The following is a 21,368-nucleotide window of genomic DNA, read 5'->3' on the forward strand; positions in this document are numbered from 1 at the left end:
ATATTTGCTTTGGAGAGTGGCCCTGTAAAAGATTGTACCTGTTGTTGTGGGAAATGTGTTATCTAAATTTCAACAGAAAGAGCCCGACCTGCGCCTCTGAGGTCCAGGCGGATATTTAAACCAGATATTTCTTGATATTTGCTCAAAGGTCCAGGAATCCAGTGTGTAGGACCTCCGTGCATTTCCCCCCAGGTTGGTAGTGAAGTCTATTTTGTAACTTTAAATAATGAACTAAAGGGTTTCGTCCATCATATCACGTGTATATGATAGTATCATAGCCGTATATATTTCTATGATGCTGCCATATACGATATTATAGTGTAATAGTGTTATTTAATAGGTAAATTGTATTGCTATTCATGAAATAAAGTTTGGGTTTGGGTGTACAGCATCCTTGTATTACATGGAACCACTGATGGAGGCGTTTTCACTTAAACTGATAGCATGAAAAGCAGATGCGTAACTTTGTCATGGTGTCGCCCCCTGCTGCCGCTCTCACCACACAGCAGTGGTGGAGGAGGCTTTACTCTTGGAGAAGTGCTGTGAAAATACTCTACATAAAAGTCCTGCACGCAAAATGTTAACTTATGCACAGAAGTATCAGCAACAAAATACACTTAAATGATCAAAAGTACTTCAGTATTATTTTAGCATAATGCATAATGCTATATTATTCTTGAGGCATTAACGTGTCAGCAGCATGATCCAAGGGGGAGCTACTTTTGAATACTTTCATATACTAGTATTAACAAAATGCATATTATTAATTCATACATTTTAAAACCTCACAGGTTTTGTAGCCTATGAATAATTGTAATGTGTAGAGTAACACGGCACTTTAGATTTTAAATGAACGTAGTGAGTTTTTGTACCTTTAGTTTGCATTTCGGCAAATTGGCATCACAAAAAATATGCCGAATTAGCTATTAGCAGTTCCTGTTAGCAATGTGCCCATGGCTGTACTGACGGCTACCACTGGATCACTTTGTTACTGAGGAAAACTAAATGTGTTTCAAAGGGAGAATCATTTCCAATTATTATCTAAGATGCTTTAAGGCCGTTTATTTGCAATGAAAAGATATTCTCTAACTGTGTAGGTCCCAGTGAATCTAAATATATATATAATATATATATATATCATGTCTGTGTTGTTTTATAGAAGAAGTACCTGAGATACAGAAGCCTATTTGAGTAAATGACCGTAGTTACTTTTCCCCACTGCCAAACTAATGCCTAAAGTTCAGTGTGTCTATAGTTGTGTCTCCGGTGGACGTGCAGCTAGAAAACATGACAGCAGATGCACATGTACAGTAATTTTTATTTAGAGGCCACAGTTCTTGCATATTACAACTGTTGGCTTTCATAAGGCAAAAGCAAGAATGAATCCACCAGCTAATTCACACAGAAAACAGAAAGCGTTTGGGGAGGGTGGGAACCCACGGGCATGCAGCGATGGCTCAGAATGCAATGTACAGCATTTTGTATTTATATATATATTTATATAATATATACAAAACAACAGTGAGACCCAAACAAATGCCAAACATCTCATTCTACACAATTACAGAACAAAGACGGACCAACGTTTTTTTTTTCTTTTAATAAAAAAAATGATTTTTGCTCTTTTCTCTGTAAAAGTGCAACTCAATTAAAATAGAACCTGTTTCAAGGCCTTTTAATGTTGAAATAAAAATAGAATCTCCCAAGTTATCAAAATGGAGCTATGAGAATATTGCATCTCTAGAATACCCACTCGTTGAAGTTCATGATTCCTGTTGAACCGTGTCTAATTAGTAATTGAGATAAGATCACATAGCATTGTTGATGTTAATAACAGTGAGTAGACAATGATGTATCTGTAACAGCCGTAAACAAATACAGAGGTTTATTTTCAGTTTGAAGCAGTTGGCATTCACTTAAAAACAGACAAGACAAAGAAAAGGGTCCACACACTCATCATCACGACAATGTACCATTAATGAATGTAGAATACGACAAAGAAGCGCCATATAGGTTTGCATTGGACAGGGACACACCTATTAATCTCACTCAACATTGTCAAACAAATGGTTCTCCATATTGCTTAGTAACACATAGAAATGAATTTTCGAAACGAATGAAACGAAGATAGGTGCTATCTTTATCATGACACAGCTAAACTGCCAATCATGGTTATTTTTTAACATTTTTATTTTTATTTTCCTCAGTATAAGTACTATCTTTTATAGTTATTAGTTCCTTCATAGGCATTTCGAGCTGACAAAGAGGTCCTAGAGTGGCTATCTGAGTTGATACATGCATCGGTAACCAGGCTAAAGTCAAAAGTGTGAAAGGGGGTCGTGGGGGGGGTTCAGGGGCGAGGGTTGGGAGTGTCAGTGTACGGGCTCTAGTCGTCGTCTTCATCCTCCTCGTCGCTGTCCTTCATGGAGATGCCCTGCATGCCTCCTTCCCTCACTGAAGCAGTGGCCTCCTCCAAGATCAGCCTGTTGCGCACCGTGTCGTACATCTTACTGTTCAGGGTGGAGTCGAGGACACCTTGCAGGCGGAAGTCCCGGTACTTTTTCTACAGCAGGACAGAGATACATCAGCACAGCGTAGATGCAAAGAATTCTTGGGCGTTTTTAATTTTTTTATCAACCCTGGCAGGTGTTTCCTGCGCTACCTTTGTGATCCTGATGAGGATTTTTAGCTGGTAGACGTGGAGCTGCTGATCCATGCGTTCAGTGAGCCAGGTCCCCAGCAGGTTCATGGTGGCAGTGTACCATTGCTGAAACACATAAACACAACACTCTCCAGCAAAACACACACTCACACACATACTCAAGACATCATAACATAAAACTAACCTTTTACGACACACATAAAGAACAAGTAAACACGTACTGTATACGACAATAACATTAACTTTCAAGCAGCCTCGTGTGTGTATTCAAGCATCACTTCAATAAAACCTGTGAGCAGCTTCAATACATGTGAGGCTACGTTTCATTTCGCCCGTGTGTAAAGTGCATCCAGTTAGTTAGTGAGGATTAATGTCGAGGCTCTATCCCACTTCACAAGAGTTTCCTGCATTTCTTGAGTGAGAATCAGCAAACAATGCAAGTTAAAGCAATAAAGTCATATTCAAAGTAAACACATCTTACAATCTTATCAGCTAAACAGAATTGCAAGCTACAGTACAGTGCTTGTTCTAACAGTTTCTTTTAATCATGCATTTCTAATCTAAAGGTATAAAAACAAAATGTTCTTCTGTCCCTGAAAACCTGCTTTCAAAAAAGATGTCTCTCTAACTTTAAATATAAATGACTTAATACGCCAAGATCACAGGTTTGCTGGAAAGAACACCTCCTTAGGGGTTTTTTATGAAGAATCTAACAGTCAAGGACTGAGCTAAGTTGTGGGTGTTTTTACAGACAGAAGTAACTTGTTCTAGGTTTGGCAGAACATTGGAATAGCTTAGTATTTTGTGAAAGACACTTATTCACTTCCTTGCCGGGGGTTAAATGAAGAGATCAATACCTCTCTCATGGCTGTTAGCTGAGTATAAAGTATAAAGCTACAACCATCAGGCAGTTTGCTTATAAAGACCGGGAAAAACCTCGTCTGTTTAATTCGTACAAACTGGAAGGAGAAACTCCAGGAAGTGACTGCGCCTGGCCCAGAAATACTGTGGCACATAACTCCCAAATAAAACCTTGAATTATTGTTTTTATGCTTCAATTTTCTTTTCTTTTTCAAATGAAAGAAACAAGATGTAACTTTAGAGGTCCTGGTAGCCATATGTTGTTCCCATGGGACAGAGTCAGGCTAGCTGTGTTCTCCTGTTTCTAGTCCTAGTCTAGTTTTCAGGGCCTTTAAATGTATTGAACACAAACTTATCTATTTGCATGCGTTACTTATTCACTGAGATATTTAAGAATTACATGTGGAAATGTGTTCAATTACAATTTTATCTTGATGACAAATTAAATTATATCTACAAAAATAAATTGAGACTTTCTAGAATTTGGGCCTTCGTGTTTGTTTCAGTAAATGTTGCCAACACACACACACACACACACACACACACACACACACACACACACACACACCACGAGTGTGACATCCACACACAAACTGCATTTATTGCAGAAAGAGCGGAGAGGAGCAATTTTAGAGTAAATACTCAAAGCACTCATACAACTGCTACTTGAAAATAATGTATAAAACCGAGGCGAAGTCATAAAGCATTAACAGATGTATCTGTCTCAAACTGTAATTACCTTTTAATTACAAAATAATATTCTCTGAGTCAATTTTGAAGCTGCATGGCCCATTAATTATTGAAGGCAATTGCTTAGCCTTTATTTATAATGTATTCAAATAGATGTTGAGCTGCATTTAAATACCCTACACTGAATATAGAAAACTACTACTCTATGGGGAATTGAAATTATAGTTTTGACACAAGTTCATTAGCAAAAGAAAAATAGAATGAGAGTGAGTAAATGGTTAGCAGGCAGGGAGCAGCGGTGCTATTTTCTTGTACCTTGTATCTACTTTACTTTGAGTGGCAGTTTCCCAGACTGTTAAAAGTTAAAAGTGACAAGAGAACAGCACCCACTTCTAATAGAAACAGTTGTCACACCTCCAATTTCAAGAAAAATAAGTCAACTTTAAACATGTGAGTAGGCAGGAACGCAGAAAAAAAGGCTTCCTCGGCCCCAAAATAGAAGTGGGAGGATTTCATTATTTTTGGTTGTTGACTTTAGTTTTGAGCCGAGGTTTAGTTTTGAACAAGATTAGGTGAATGGTTGAAAGGTTTGAACTTGAGGCCGGATATGCAGATGCCTGTCCACTTCACAGTCGAGTTGAGCGTGCAGTGCATGCAGACCTCGCAGGTGGGTGGGTGGCACAGTACGTGCTAAGGAAAACTGCTCTATGTGCAAATGAGGCAGAACTCTGAGGAGGAGGGTCATGCTAGAAGATGTACACAGGAAGATTATTTGACTCTAAAATCATGCCAACCAACATAATGTGATAAAACAACGCAACGCAACACTAGAGATAAGTGCCACTTTTTGAATAGAGGAGGCAGCAGGAATGGTGTTAATCAGAAAAGAGGAGATAAAAAGGAAATTAATTAGTGAAAGAAAGAGAGATAAAGTAGAGCCTAAGCAACATCTAGGAACTGTTTTTCACATGCATGCAAATGGATGGATGGAAATGCATTCCAATGAAAGCAAAAAACATAGACATCCTTGAACTGAAGTATAGTTTAAAAAGCTAAAAACTGAAACATTCACAGCTTGTGAACTCTTCAGAGGAATTTAACATGACAGTGCTGAGTGGGATTTCGGAGCACTTTGGGGCCACACAGAGGACACGAGGGGGAAAACTCCACACCAGAAAAAACTGACACAGACGGAAACGGGGGAGCTAGTGTGAACCTCAAAGACAAAAGCAGACTCACTTCACAACAGTGTCACTCCTCACTCCAAAACACAAACAACAAACAGAACAAAAAAAAGGTATCTGGCACAAGACTCCTGCTTCTACGGCTAAAAACACACACATTTAAAACCAAATGGAGACTTCTGAGCATCTCTCAGACATAAAAAACTTCACATCACTTCCTCACAGAACTGAGAGTCTGTCAAACACACAAAGCCGTCGCACACCTGTAGAGACACAGGTCTGTACAAATACTTTCTGAATGACATGAAGCACACACATCACAGCATTATGTGTCTTTCGAATCACACATGGAGGACACATTACTGCCAATGTATCCCGTTAGGATTATGTTTTTGTAAGACAGTGCTCTCTTAACCCTCTAATACACTGGTTCCCAACCTTTTATAGTCCCGTCATGCCTACTCATAACCCCCCATAACACAGGATGTGTATTTCCATTATGTGTTCGCTGTTTTACTGGAGTAAATTATTATGAGTCCTGCAGGCTACAGCAGCACATTCTCCCAGAAGAGAAGCTGGAACTTGGTAATATTAAGGAAATTACATTTTTACACAAGGATTAATTGTTTATCAATTATCTTTTCTGTCAATTAATTAATTAATTAATTAATTAATTAATTAATCAGCTCTGAAAGATAGAACTTAGAGAAAAGTGAGACTTTGCCCGGTGTGTGTCGCTCCTTATTAACTAACAATGTAATGTAAGCGCCAGAGGACATTTTTTGTCTATGTTGTTAATTGCATTTGCCATTTTATGTGTGATACAGCCATATTTTCCGTAGTAAAAAAAACCAATTAGTATTATGATTGTTGTAATATTAATGAGGAAAGATATGTGTTCCTACATCAAGCGACTTCACACATTTATTATTCTCCTCTTTAATGAAACAGTCTGTTGTAGGTTACAGTTACACTAAAGTTAGTTTGGATGATACAAAGATTATACAAAGTAGCACGTTTAGTACGAGGTTACCGAGTTACAGCGTAGCACTTGGTGTTGGCTGTAAACTCAAACTGCTTCAACAGGATGCTCAAAGTATTTCAAGATGAAATTTGAAAAACAAACATTATTTTGTGTAGCGGAAAGATTCTTTCTTCTTATTTTCCTATCCTGTAAATCATCTCATGACCCTTAAGATTAATCTTGCAACCCCTTAGTGGGGTCTTAACCTCCCCCCCTCCCCAGGTTGGGAACCACTGCTCTAACAGACCAAGGGTATAAGACATGTCAGCCTCAAAGTTTGACATCATTGTGTCACTCCGGCCCATCCAGCAGTGCATCCTTCACCCAGCATTTTCAGTTCACAGAGAAACGTGCACGGGTGCTCCACTGTGGACTGAGACCAAGAGTGCTGAGTGTCATTTTTTCAGGAGGCTGACATGCTTTAGGTGGAAAGTATCTGAAAGCACAGTGGTTGAGCTAAAATAAAAATACGTGGCTGTGCTGGTACGTGATCACGATGGATAGTACGGTTCTTTCCAGAGAGCACTGCTTCAGATAATCCTTTTTGGAGGATGCTTTTATGGACTCTTTGTAAATAAAAGTTTCCTTTTGTTAATACACAAAGGCCCAAAAGCACTGTGGCAATGCACACCAGAATGCAGAGGGCAGCAGCTAAGGTTCAGAGAGAAGAGAGACAGAAAGAAAGAGAAAATTCAAGAGGGGTAGAGGATCAGAAAAGCCTCTTCTGCCAGGCTGAAATACATTTGCTGCTCTCAAAATGGGACTTATCCCTCTCTGCCCTGTTGTTTTGCCACATTTTGGAAGGCCCCTCCCTTTTTGTGAGGAGGAGACGGCATCTTACTTACATCAAATAACCTTTCTATATACACCTCCTCATTGACCTTATCACGAAGCATATCCTGAGAGTGGCGCACAAAGGTCACGTAGCCGTCAGCCACGTCCATCCCGGGCTTCTGTAAAACAGAAAGAGAACAGGGTCGAGGCTCAGGTAAGGAATAAGTAAACACTGGATGATGATTAAAACAAAAAGTAGCTCGTTCAGCTGAGCAGGTAAACACACACACGCTCACGAGCACACAGGGAGGTAGGGTGTTAATGCACTTACAGGTACATCCACATATTTAGAGGCTGCTTTCACCTGAAATCAGAACAAAATTGTCAAAACACGGGCTGAGAGAAGAACATTTGAATTACTATTAATACCTTTAGGGCTGGGTATCTTTTTAGATTGTTTAATACTAGTGCAGATATGACACCTGAGTTTTGAAAGTATACTACAGCAGTCTAAAATAGAAACAACAAATGAAGATGGGAACTGTCTGATCAAATAAAAAGTACAAAACAGTTTCAAATCTAAGGGAAACATTAAATTGCGATGTACTACAAAGTATTGAGGTCCGATAACCAGCCCTAAGTACTACTAATCCGCCCATTAAGGTCAATTCATCTCACCGTGAATGAGAGGAATGAAGAGAAGAGAGTGCCTTCATCGTATCTGGAAATCTTAGCCAACACGCCATCCAGAATGGCAGCAAACTGAGAAAGGAGAGAAAGAACAGGACTAAGTGTTACAGTGTTATCATGCTGATGTTGAACTGGAATAATGTTTGTAACCATGTTCACCATCTTTAGAGAAGCATTTTCTAATTAGCAATTAACACAAAAGTGCAGATGAGGCTGTTGGGAATGTCATTAGTCTTGCACAAACCAAAGTATTGGCGAAGTTGTAATTTTGACCTGATGATGACGCCAGATGAAAAGTGGGAATCATCGAAGTGATTACAACTCATCCTGAGAGGCGCTTGAATGTGCGTAATCAATTTCATGGAAGCTTTTCATGTAAAGTAAGAAGATTCATCATCTGGAAATCTTGAATATCTGTCCATGATTTAATGCCAAGTCCAGTAAATGTTGAGATATTTCACAGAATAAGAAATGTGGACCCGATGATGGCGCTAGAGCAACATTCAGGGGATCACCATCTTCATTAGGATTCATTCTCTGGCAATCATGACAGAATGTTATGGTAATCCTTTAAATAGTCGCAATCTCTACTCCAAACTTTTAATAATAAAAAATCTAATAATAATAATATACAGTCCCACCTTTGCAACCAGAAACTGGATCATGTCTTTCACACTTTCCTCGATTAGCTCGTCTATTTGGGTGTGGTACTGTTTCTGCAAAAGGGGAGAAGTTTTAACAAAAAAATCAATTCAACTGATCTTTTTCTTTTGCAAATATAAAACTAACTATAATATCTAATTGTCATTTAATAACATGCAGTCACCAGGTGAAGTTTTTACCTCTTGGCCCATCTCCATCGCGCACAATTTAGCCGATTGGTCCTTGGCGTCCACCATCACGTTGAACATGGTGCATAATGTTGGGGAAATGCGGAAATCTGTGGACTTGCTGCTCTTCGTCAGCTTGGACTCAAATGCCATCTTAGTGCTGCAATGCAAGTGAAATATTTAAATGCACTATAATATGAAATATTCACATCAGAGTTCATTATCAACATTTGGCTCCTCCAAGTATATTTTCTGTTTCTGTCAGTCTGTCTTCTTCTCATGTACGGACACACACACACGCACCGCTTGACGCAATTCTCGATCATGTTGCTCGACATGAGCTGAATGCGACTCTCGAGGTGTTTGGCAAACTCCTCCTCGGGCCAGTGCAGGTCCCTGATGAAAGTCTGGAGGGCGTCCAGCTTCCAGAAGAGATCCTCCGATGTCCCGGAGCCATTACTGCCATCGACCCAAAAACACACACACACACACACACACACACACACACACACACAGGTCAGAAGACAAAGGTCACCCTGCTGCAGAGAGGGGGTGGTGGGTTGGGGGTGTTGTGGCAGGTGCAGAGGAGGATGCTGTTCCTCCACACCTAAACACAGTCAAAATATACTCCGACCATACACTGACTGGTTGGTCCAAATGTCTGTTTCAATACAACTGTTTCTGGACAGTCAGTGTATGGGTGAAAAGGAGCGAGCAGGGTTTACTGTAACAATTCAATAACCATGCTGTAGAGTATGATTATTGACTGGGGTGTGAAGTGGCCACATGCAGGAAAAGTCACTGCAGATACAGCAGCTAATCACATTGTGTCAAGACAAAGGAGTAGGGAATGGAGAAGTGAGGGAGGGCATTTAAAAATGGCATGTATAGGTCTGTTTACGGGGGGAAAAACAAAATCACAGGCCCTCTCTCAACATACATGTCCCCAGGCTGGTGGGGCCCCTGGAAGAATTACTAAACAAACCATGCAGACCTTGTAGGGCATCCTGAGTAGAGCTCATTGGGAAAGTGTTGTAGGAAAGATGTGGAGTCTGAAGGGGAGCTGATAAAACGGAGAGGGAGCCGCTCAGCCTCTCCGCGCTATCGTCTCCAATCCCAGCCATTATCTTCCCTTCCAATCAGACTACTGGCAGGTGGTCAAGGTCAGAGATGAATCTAAGGCCATTTACGGTATACATTGCACTAAAAATCACTAAAGCAATTGTCTTTGGACAAGAACTCTGCAGAGATACAACTTTTGTAGAACGGATCTCTTGACTTGCAAATGTGTCCAAATAGCCTTGGACTTTTTTTTTTTTTTTTTTGGGGCCTGTATCTCCACACCTCAGCTCAACAGCATGCATGTTGAAACAAATGAGAGCTTTTCTCATTTTAGAAAGCAGAACCCCATCTACTCTAACACCTTTCAGAGCGCCCTTGGCATGAACATGGACACAATCATGGCGTATTCACACGAGATGAAACATGCTGACATTGTTCTTTAGATTCGGTGTAACATTGTATCTCCAGTTAGACCAGGTAGAGAATTGTAACTGTACATTTTAGAATTTGGGCGGAGGGCATCTTCATACCAAGGCAGTCTCTGTTTGCTTAATATTTCTAAAGTAGACTAGTTGAATACACACTCAGAGTCATATATAGCAGCCATCCATGACGGGGTAGAAAAGCTAGGCATTTGTGGAAGGTTAACTGATAGTCCTGCTACTGGCACTGGCAGATTTGGTACTTTGGGAATTTGGAGGTTCACATTTGGTAGATTCACATTGGGCAGATTACTTGTTAAACTCCTGCAGAAAAGACAGACAAAAAGAAAAAAAGAATCCATAACAGTGATGTGGGAGCTGCAGAAAGCCATGTAACACTCATCATAACAGTAACGTAAAATCTGAAATTAGGTGAAGACAGGAACGTACAGTTGCACACATAAACAAGACCGACAGTAATCGTCAACGATGCACATTATACGGAGAACTACAGAGTAAAAAGAGCTTAGGATGCACACATGTACTGTATTAAATGCAGTGAGAGAGAGAGAGAGAAGCAACTTAATAATACTAAAAAGAATAAACACAAATAAAAACCAAGAAAACACTTTACCTTAATAAATCTTAAGTACAATCTTTGCAATAAAAAATGTAAAAAGCAAAAGTGTGAAGGCCACAACAGTTAAATTATAACAGCAACTTAACCGCCTGGAGGCGTTTTGTTTCTTGCAACATGTCAAAGCACACATTATGAAGGTTAGTTCACAAAACAAAACAATGGAGACATTAGGTGTTGCCCTGACCCTAATGTGTCAGAGAAAAATCAGTGAGACACATACATTAGTCAAAGACTATTTTCAGAATAAATAAGACACTTCTTTCAGAGGATAAATACATTATTCAGCCCACTCTTGGCTCATTCTTTAAAAGTGAACCTACAGGAAGCCTGGGTGAACATTACAGCTGCTCCCCCAGATTTCTCAGGCTCCACGCAGTCAGTCTGTCATCTGAATATAAAAGCCTTGCATCTCCAACCATCCTACAGCCTAGATTTAAAGACGGAGGCTCCTTACTTTACAGGCTCCCAGGATTCTCGATCAAAGCCCTTGTGAATTGACTGTGCAATGGAGGACTCCATCAGATCCACATATCTAACCACAAGAGGAGCATAGAGATCCTGGAGGTGTTTGTGGAACTTTCCATTGCACAGATGATCTGTGTAAAAAAAGAAGAAGAAAGTGACAGAAAGACATTAGTGTCTTTTGTTTGAGTACAAAAATACATGAAGGGTCTAGGGAAGGGAAATGTGGGAGCTTACAGTCATTCCGGAGGAAGTCGTTGAGCAGTTGGAAGAGGGGGAAGCTGTCCCAGCTCTCAGGGGACTGGATCTCCAGAGCGGCATCCATGTCGGTGGCATAGAGGGCCAGGAAGTTTTCTGCATGCTCCACCATGAGGTCTGTCCACCATGCAAATGCCTGAAGACACAGCAGGAGTGAAAGCAAACAGGTGAACAAGAGCTCCGCTTAAAAGACGAGTTGACGCAAGGAAGAAAGACAAGTAGGGAACAACACATACGACTGGAGCTCATCGGTTCTTTAAAAGGAAACACCACTGGCTTTGTGTATGATCTACGCTTGTTAATGTGCGTCAAAGGGCTAGTTCAACATTTTGGGAAACATGCTTATTTGCTTTCTTGCCGAGAGTTAGGTAAGAAGATTGTTGTCTCTCTCATGTTTGTTCCAATACATATAAAGCTACAACCAGCAGTCGGTTAGCTTAGCTTAGCAGAATTTAGAATAAGGGGGAAACAGCTAGCCTGGCTCTGTCCATGAGTTTAAAAGAAAATCCCACATACCAGCACCTCTAGGGCTCATTAATTGACATGTTGTATGTGGTTTGTTCCATCTGTATAAAACCAAAGTGTAAAAATAACACATTGTTGTTTTATGGAGAGTTATGTGCTCAATATTTAACAAAAAAAGATATCACTTCTTAATTAGTGAGCTTTAGAGGTGAGGACAGAGCCTTGCTCCCAGTCTTTATGCAAAGCTAACAAGTTGCTGGCTATACTGTAGCTTAATATATAACTAATAGTTATAAAATGTAACTTTCAACAAGAAAGCAATAGTCTGCATTTCCATATGTGCCAAATTAGTCATTTAAGTATGCATTTTATGACATGTTCATGAATACTGAGTGCTGTATGTGGACTCCTTTCAAACATTCAACATGTATTCTTAGCGTGTGTGTGTGTGTGTGTGTGTGTGTGTGTGTGTGTGTGTGTGTGTTTGTGTGTGTGTGTGTGTGTGTGCGTGTGCGTGTGTGTGTTTTCTATCACATACTCTGAGATTGAATTCACTGCTCCTATTGATTAGGACTTAGGATTTGCTCAAATAAGTAAGTTTACACGTTTGCAAAAGAATCACACAGTGTTGTTGCATGTTCGTGCCTTGTTATATTCATGACAGCATCTGTAGATTAAAGGGAAAGGTGCTTTTCTCATGCAAATGTGGCGCTTCCTGCATGCTTTTCTCTCAAGCTAAGAGATCAGAGGGTCCACCATTCACATCACAAACCCATAGCGCGCTAGATGCGAATGTGACTCATGCACATCTTCGACTAGGCACACCAAAGACTGCAGCACACAGCATCTCTAGAGTGCGTCCGTTCCAATTAGTTAAGTAAGTCTCGGAGATTCAGCTGACCGTTTTCTAGCACGGTCAGGATTTCCTCACACTTTGACAGCAGGAGTACAGTAGTTGCTTTGCTGGCAGTCTTGGCTTGGCTTATTTGCGTATCATTCAGACTAACATGTTGCCCAATTCAATAACCAAAGCTCAAGCTTTCCAAATTATGCTGCATGCTTTACCTATTTATTTATTTTTATACTTTTTCTGTTATTTTCTCATTTGGCTTTACCACCACGTTGGCAGTCAAAACCTGACTTACCTTTCTACTTACCTGCCCGAGTCCCACAGTTTTAAAATGCTTAACAGTTCTAGTGCTAGAGAAACAGGCAGCAAACAAAGCTCTTCTCCATCACATTCAAGGAGAGATGCTCTTATTGCGAAGAGGGAATGATTACAGGGTTGTAAAAGTTTCCAACAGGTGAGGAAAGGGAAAACGCTCAAAGGTGGACGGGCAGAGTGGCCTCCAACCTTTGATCGAGGTTAAGGGACACATACAGGACCCTGAAAGCTCTAGAGCAGACCCAGTGTTCAGCCAGACAGCCAGACAGACTATAGTGCTGTAACAATGCAACCTTGTCAAGGGATCAATCTTGAGGGAGTGTACTGATGCTGAGGGGGGGGGGGGGGAGACGTGGCATCATCTACTGGACATGCACAAAGCATTATGGGAGTTTCTCATTCAACTTTACTACATACCTCTTTCCCCTGTTTGGACAGTCACCAATCATATGACAGTGAGAACACAGTAAGATGTACAGAACAATAAAGTATTTTGGAGGCATTTCTCCTAAAAGGTTTTTATTTAGTTTGTTTTTTAAACTAAGGATAGACAGCAGAGAAGGATGGAAGAGGAGAAGCTGGGGAAGTAATGCTTGAACGGACTGTGAAATTAATCTTTGGATGGAGAGGAAACAAATGTTTATGGTGGATCAAACTTCAAAAGGTTAACATGGAGCATACTTTGGGAAATTTACTGGTTCAGCATGCTTGGAGAGAAAGGAAACCTCTTTATGGCCCGATGAACATGCTTTATGATCACAATTATGTTGTGCAAGCTACAGTGCCTTTTTAATTTTTAAACATGTTTGCTCTCATTTCTAGGACTATAAACCCACCCATTGCTACAGTATCTCTGAGATCATTCTCTGCCTGCAAAGGTGCCTCTTGCCATAGTGGCGCACATGCCATACAGGGGGGTCGTGATGGGGACTGAAGAGGAAAAATAAATAAAAATACTGTACCGATTGATCTCCAGAACTTGTGACTGCCGCCTGTCAAGCATATTCAGAGAGATACAATAAATCTGCTTTATCTGTATGTTCTACGATCACATTGGATCACCTTCAGATCTAACGACACAACGATACATGCTCATCAATGCTTTCCTACCAGCTCAATTATACATCAATGTTTATATCAGCAAACAGGATGCAATAAATAAACTATTTAGTGGTGGAAACGCTACTTTATTCTACGCCACTACTTTGCAGAGGGAAATATTTTTTACTCCATTACATTTATCTGACCGCTACAGGTTCTTTTCAAATTAAGATTTTACAAACATAAAACATATGATAGGCTTATAAAATACAATGCATTGATGATATATATTAAACAAGTGCTTTCCAATTTCTTTTAAATTTAAAACTCAATTAAATTTCCCCTCTACAAAATTATCCAATATTTCACAAAAAAAGCTCAATAATAATAATAATAATAATAATAATAATAATAATAATAATAATAATAATAATAATAATAATAATAATAATAATAAATAATAATAATAAAATAATAATAATAATAGGGAATACAAATCTAATAATAATATTAACATTTGCTAATATACTTATTCTTACTATATAATGATACATCATTAGTTTTATGTGCAACAAGCACTTTTGCTTTTGATACTTCAATCATATTTAGCTGATAATACTTTAGTACTTTACTTTACTTTATACGTTATGGCCTTTAATGGTCTACTACTACATTGTTGTATAGGGGCTTTTATATTCATATTTTATATTCATGTATTATATATTAACATTTCAGTACTTCTTCCACCACCGGCTATTTTGTCTTCTAATTGTGCTAAAAGGAAAACTTAACAATATTAAGAGAACACGGGTTGTGAGTAACATGCATAATCCTGTGTCTCTGTTTACCTTCCTGCCTTCTGTTTATACTGGCATACCTTTCAAATATTACCATTTGTCAACGCTTTCACGGGCTTATGTAACATTGCAACACTGAGCTACGATCAGAGTGAAGAAGTGCACACATGATATCATTTTATGTCTAATTTATAGTCTCTGCTCAAACACACCGCTCTGATCCCATGTAGTCATGGTCTGTTGAGCACCAATTAGAGCTCTCCTAAATTAAATTCATCTTTGAAAGGCTTTTTTTCTTCTTCTTCTTAGTTACCCATAGATGAAAGCAGCTTTATTTATAGAAGGCTGATAATAAGACTAACTCCCTGCTAAGGGGCGGAGTGAGATAAGAGTGAGAGTAAAGAGGAACAGTGTTTTGAGGAGGAGAGGAGGAGAGGGTTCTCACTCACCTCCGCATGGTGTTCCTGGTTCTGCTGGAGGACCTCTATGACTAACTCCGCCAGGCGAATTGTTTCCTCCAGCTTTTTGGCAGGCGTGACTAAGCGGCCTACGTTCTCTGAGACAAAAGGATGAGGATGAGGGATGAGTGGTTAGTCAAGCACAGAGAAGGATTCCAGGGGGATTTTTATGACTATTCAGAAGATTTATTCCTGGCTATATCTTTGATCATTTAATAAAAGTATAAACACAGCGGTTACACTGTGATGTTTATCTAGCATACCCTCATAATAAGTAAAAATGTGTTCTCATTTATATGCATTTTGGGCTGCATGACATTAATAAAGCAATACAACTAATGTGTTTGTAGGATAATCAGACTTATGTTGGAAGAGTATCAGGCACAAGAACAGTGGCGTTGAGATGGAGGTGCAATGTGGCATCAAGAACATGCATATTGTGAAGCGGTACTGAATAAGCCATCTATATAAGGAGCTGTCGCATGGTTAAAAAAACAAACGCTCAATGAGAACACACTGTAAAAAATGATTCATTAATTCTGTTTAAAGTTTTCTTTACTTATTAACTTTAAGATTTCATGTCATAGTGACTCGAATCAAGCTTTTTAATTAGGTTTTACTTGTGTGGAGTAAAAAAACAATAATTTCATTAATATCTGTGCAGATTTGATTTTTAAACAAACAAATGTATTACATTTATAGCCTCTTTAAATAAAAAGTCATTTCCTAAATTATTTGACATGAATTTCCAAATTATAATAAATGTCTTTTTATATTCTTCTTTTTTAACAATATTATCCAAATTGCCTTTCTTGAAGCAGGTCATATATTTTGTGGTTTGAGACACTTATAAATGAACTATTATCTCATAAATGAATAACCTAGGAGCCAATCATTTGAATGAATGACTTCAGGTGTGTTTTAATGAATATCTTTACAGTGTGAAGGTGTTGGATAAGCCATCAACTAAAGTTTAGCACATTAAAAACTGCGTGACCCTGTTTCAAAATGTGCAAAAGCTCCAAATCGCTTGCTTGTACCTTTGCTGACAGAATGATCTGATAATACAGTTAAACATCATGAAATGGGATTATTCAGCAGTACGACTGTGTGGGATGATATGTGCATAATTTGAACATGGAACTGAATGGCTACACAAATCAAAAGCACATTTAAACGTAACTCTACATAAAACAGTAGTGGTCTTTACACTGGGGGTCTTTTGTTGCTTTCACTACTATTCTACTAAGTAGTAGCATGTTCTCAAATATTCCTCAGGTATTTCTACTCAAGCCAAATGGAAACACGTATCGATTTTTGGGTCTTGGATGTAAAGTAGATTAGAGAAACCCTAATCTGCCACTTTAGATTACGCTTTTCAATCGTCATGTAAAGTTTATCATCAGGGGAAATCTGAGATATCTAAAGAGCCGAGATAAAACTTGGGTCATTGTCTTTAGGGACATCATATCGACACTAATGGATGAATCACATGGATTTGCGTTACAGTAACTATATATTCAGTGGTCATAATGCTCTGTGAAAGTTGAGCACTGGGAGTGGATCTGATAAAACGCTTGTCTCGTGGTTTGGTCTAGAAGAAAAGCATAGCGGACCTTTGTGGCTTCATCAGCACCGCATTTCAATCAGAAGCTTTGTATGTAATACAGTATGTAATATATCGCTTATGTTCCAACACAGAACACCAATACCAATGTGTCTGACTACTGTGGAATATTAAAGGGCCAGTTCACCAAAATTACGAGAAACATAAGACACTCAAGCAAAACAACTTATTTTAAATGTATGGTTGGTGGTATTTAGCCATGCCAATAGTTTCGGGTGGTGACAAAAGTCTCAGTGGCTGAAACCAGCTGCAAATAGTATATATATAAAACTTTATTTTTCAACATGTTGAATGCACTCTTTGCTGTCACCTGAATTGGTTTATATTGACTTTCTGCTTTTGTTTTTATAAATTTGTACTATGTTTTATGCATTTTATTATGTTTTATGTAATGCCTGCTTACGTCTGTGTGTGCTACAAGACAAATTTCCCCTTCGGGTCAAAAAGGTTTTAGGCATTTGAAGTATATGTTGCACTAAAACCATAAATACCTGCATGACTATACACCACAAGCGTAGGATACATTTTTTGTTTGCTTTTTTATTTTTATTTTGGAATATTGTTAAATTGACCCTTTAAGAATGTAAAATGATGGCAAATTTGATTTAAATGTATGTTTATATACGAGTAATATATGCCCAATACAATCCCATTATCAAAAGTATGATATTTTGTGGAAATGTTTGCTAATATGTCTTCCAGTTGATAATGAGGGTTACATCCCTTTTTACTTTAACATTATTCAAATATGTGAATTATTCTTTTTTGTAAGAGATTGTATTACTCTACAATTCTTAGTGCAAAAAACGTTGGTTAAATGTATTTATCAGCCACATACAACCACCTAACTGAACATACACATAAGCTCAACTAAATGGAAAGAAAACTTCCAGAAGTCTTGAGCCACATCTGAAATGATATAAAGTAATACAATCTCCAAGTATTTACTTTATAAAAAAGAGATGCTTAAAACATGCCAAGACATTTGAGAACTTGAATGAGTGTGTATATTACAAGAGTGTATAATATACTGTATGGGAGATGTGCTACAGGCATAAAGTCTGTGGATACATGCATATGTTCTGTATCTATTCACAAAATGTGTGTGTGTGTGTGTGTGTGTGTGTGTGTGTGTGTGTGTGTGTGTGTGTGGAGTGTGGCTAAACCACAAGCTAAACATGGCTTCACCTGGATCCTTTTGATCCTTTTGACCTTTCTCAACTTCAGCGAGAAAAAGGGAGAGAAAAGATAAAAGAGGAGATGTTTAGAATTAGCACGGTTCTAGGGTTATTTTCACGTTACAGGGGGAGGGGGGGGGGAGCTCAGAGTTGTTATTCATCACCATGTGACCCTTTCAAGGAATCGGCTGGGGGACAATTTCAGCTCCAAGGAGTGAGGTTTCTAGGCAACAGACAAACTTCACAAACATAGAATAAAAAACAGACACACTGAAATATCAGCCTGTGGAAAATTGGAAATTAAAAAAAGTGATAAGATGTTTGTTAACAAACAGACAAAGCTCAGACTATTGTAAACAGGTAAGACACACACACAGCTGCCAGGATCATAGACAGGACACACTGAGTGACTTGATACACAAACAGGAGCTGTTAAATCCATACGCGCTACACCCTGTCCTGTCCTCCCCATACAATAGCTGTCGACCGATGCTTCTTCACTATCTTTGGTGTCACGGCGAAAGGAAATCCTACCTGTCCGGCACAGCACACCACTGACACATGATCAGACCAAATGACTGGAGGAGATAACAATGTAAGCAATGTAAAAATGCATTCAAGTCAAAGGAATGGGCATCCAACCAAAAGAAAGAAGCTTACAGACCAGACTGCTCATTCATGTCCATCACAAACAGATGGTACAAAAAGAAAAGGACCCCGACTGATTCATTGTGGTACCGCACAGATTGCTCGATTGGTGTGCTCCCCACTCATTCTCACAGACAAAAGGCACAGATAAAAACAAACAAGGCAGGAGCAACATATCTGAAGGAAGAGAAGAGGCAGAAGGGGGATGAGGTGACAGAGCGCGAATAGAGAGGAGAGAGACTGGGAAGAGGACGATGAAGGTACTCACGGATGGTTAAATCCATCACTTGAGACGCCAAGCAGAAGACAGGGTGCTCATACATTTCCCTCTTTTTTCCTATAAAAAAGGATCGGGGCATGCAAGAGGCTGGGGTCAGAGGTGGGAATGCTAAAGGTCAGAGGTTGATGGGAAGAGGGCTGTCCAGGTGAAAACGACATTCTGTTGGCCAGGAGGCAAAGTCAAATGTTTGCTGGTTTATTTTGAAACAGGCGCCTCACAAGGACAGTGGAAAGTATATTCACATAGCATGGCAAGATAGTAAGGTTTGAATCCTTAGTATCTTTAGCACCCTGGGGGATTTCTTTCAAGGCATAAACAACATCAGGCAATGCATTGGATGGGTATACTGGAAGAAAAGACACAGCACGAGAGAATAAGACATTATAAAATGTCTTGTCATTGATGTCATTTTTGGTATGTAATCCATGCCAATAAAGAAAGGCCATGTTGTTATGTCTCAAAGCACATGCAGGTGGCTGATGCTGGTTTGATGTTCAATCCCAGCATCCCTTTGATCCAAAGCCACATATCACATTGTCAGAGGTCAAATGAAGTGATAACTCTGGCAAAGCCCATGACTGTGGGGAGGAGGAAAGAAAACTGAGTAAAGAGCAGGGAGAGAGAGAAAGACAGTGGTCTTCAGCAAGGAGATAGAGGTGAAGGGAGAGCTGCTGGTATTTAAATGCAGGGGAGAAAAGGGGGCGGGCAGAGTCAGCAGGAGGAATCAGAGAGGTGAGAGCTACCGTAAGATAGTGGGAGAGGGGGAGTGAGCATCGACTGGGAGTCTGAGAGGACATTCAGTTAAGCTGAACTCACTGTCCAATCATCTAATGTCAGAGGCCGGGATACTACACAGCTTGAATAGTCAGGACACAATGAGAGATCAGCACATCAACAGATTTCAGGGCTTTGGATTTGAATGCATTTTTACTCACACACCTCTACACAAAAGCCAACTTGACCTACAGAACAGCACAGAGCTAAAGCAGGCCTGAAACAAAGGAGAGAGTTATTGGACTGAGACAGAAAGTGACCGACAAACTGTCACAAATAATTTGGGATGCCACAAATCATTTGGGATATGGACACAAATATACCATATACCAAGTGAATTCACCATGTGCAAATAAATTAATAACAGTGACAAGTACAATTTCCAACTGGAGTAAACAAAGGGAACGCCTGGGAACAAAAATGTACTCCATTGTTAAAACAAATCAATTAAAAAGCATCTTTTGCTCTTTTAGTCCACACACAACCACTGGCTGAGCATTTCAATCTGAAACCACACATGGTTAAATGACTGCATCACACACATTCTTAATAACCATTATGATTGTAAATCATCCACACATTCACTCATTCACTCAGTCCTTATGCCATTATGTGATGTTGGGCTGTTTTTGTGTTTTTCTGGTTACCTTCAATTTTAGCATATTCTTGAATCCGCTCGTAGTTGAGCTGAGCGGCCTGCTCCAAACATTTGCGGATCACTCCTTTAACTTCTTCTGGTGGAACTGGTGTCACAATGTCCTTCATCAGGACCTACGTGCCACATTAAAGAGAAGTTATCTATGTATTTTTCATTACAACACATTTGTTGTGTCTTGGGTGGTGTATTAAATGCTTATACAAATTATATTTACTCTCTCCAGCAAAGATAACGTGGCCTTCAGTGCTCCCTCTGGACGACCGAAGGGGAAACAATATCTACAAGGGAAGGTGTATACAGAAAATGTAATATAACGGTGGGAAAATTTAGATAAGCTTAATGTTTTGTGTCTTTTATGGTTATGTGCTGTCAGTGAGTCGGCAATCACCTGAAATTTACAATCTGGTTTTCCAATATCACACGCAACCGCTCCTTGATGTCTTCAAAGCGCTCCTTCTCGTCCACTTTCACTGTGGTCAGCCCGTCTGGCCTATGAGGATCACACCCACACACTTTAACCCAGCTGAAACTCTGCAGAGGTTCAAGTTATGCAACCATCTGACAGGAGCAATAATTCAAATGCTGGAGAAAAGCTTCAAACTCCTAAGGAACTGAATGCAAATTATGTAAGATTTGTTTCTTGAGTTCACTTTGTGTTACACATACAAATACATTACAATGTCTCACCTTTTCAGCCCTTGAAAGGGCGGTATTTTGG

General features: G+C 39.4%; 1 protein-coding gene across 14 annotated transcripts in view; it reads right to left on the minus strand.

Annotated features, from left to right (window-relative positions):
- Positions 1 to 1,300: 1,300 nt before the first annotated feature.
- Positions 1,301 to 21,368, minus strand: part of cadpsb (Ca2+-dependent activator protein for secretion b) — a 62,357-nt gene continuing 42,289 nt past the window's right edge. For 2 of the 14 annotated variants that reach the window (XM_029432771.1, XM_029432769.1), the window contains 18 exons: positions 21,039 to 21,140; positions 20,865 to 20,928; positions 20,640 to 20,763; positions 19,207 to 19,275; positions 15,477 to 15,583; positions 14,152 to 14,181; positions 13,607 to 13,615; positions 11,539 to 11,695; positions 11,294 to 11,435; positions 10,362 to 10,523; positions 9,019 to 9,174; positions 8,728 to 8,875; positions 8,527 to 8,601; positions 7,874 to 7,957; positions 7,527 to 7,559; positions 7,267 to 7,374; positions 2,663 to 2,767; positions 1,301 to 2,563 (listed from right to left, as the gene is read on the minus strand). In XM_029432771.1, the coding sequence (XP_029288631.1) occupies positions 2,387 to 2,563; positions 2,663 to 2,767; positions 7,267 to 7,374; positions 7,527 to 7,559; positions 7,874 to 7,957; positions 8,527 to 8,601; positions 8,728 to 8,875; positions 9,019 to 9,174; positions 10,362 to 10,523; positions 11,294 to 11,435; positions 11,539 to 11,695; positions 13,607 to 13,615; positions 14,152 to 14,181; positions 15,477 to 15,583; positions 19,207 to 19,275; positions 20,640 to 20,763; positions 20,865 to 20,928; positions 21,039 to 21,140 (1,852 nt within the window). In that variant the 3' untranslated portion in view covers positions 1,301 to 2,386. Of the gene's footprint in view, positions 2,564 to 2,662; positions 2,768 to 7,266; positions 7,375 to 7,526; positions 7,560 to 7,873; positions 7,958 to 8,526; positions 8,602 to 8,727; positions 8,876 to 9,018; positions 9,175 to 10,361; positions 10,524 to 11,293; positions 11,436 to 11,538; positions 11,696 to 13,606; positions 13,616 to 14,151; positions 14,182 to 15,476; positions 15,584 to 18,300; positions 18,334 to 19,206; positions 19,276 to 20,639; positions 20,764 to 20,864; positions 20,929 to 21,038; positions 21,141 to 21,368 lie in introns of all 14 variants that reach the window. The other 12 variants (XM_029432774.1, XM_029432773.1, XM_029432781.1 and 9 more) reach the window with 9 other exon arrangements.

Source organism: Cottoperca gobio, chromosome 5 (assembly GCF_900634415.1).
Source record: "Cottoperca gobio chromosome 5, fCotGob3.1, whole genome shotgun sequence".
Classification (NCBI taxonomy): domain Eukaryota; kingdom Metazoa; phylum Chordata; class Actinopteri; order Perciformes; family Bovichtidae; genus Cottoperca; species Cottoperca gobio.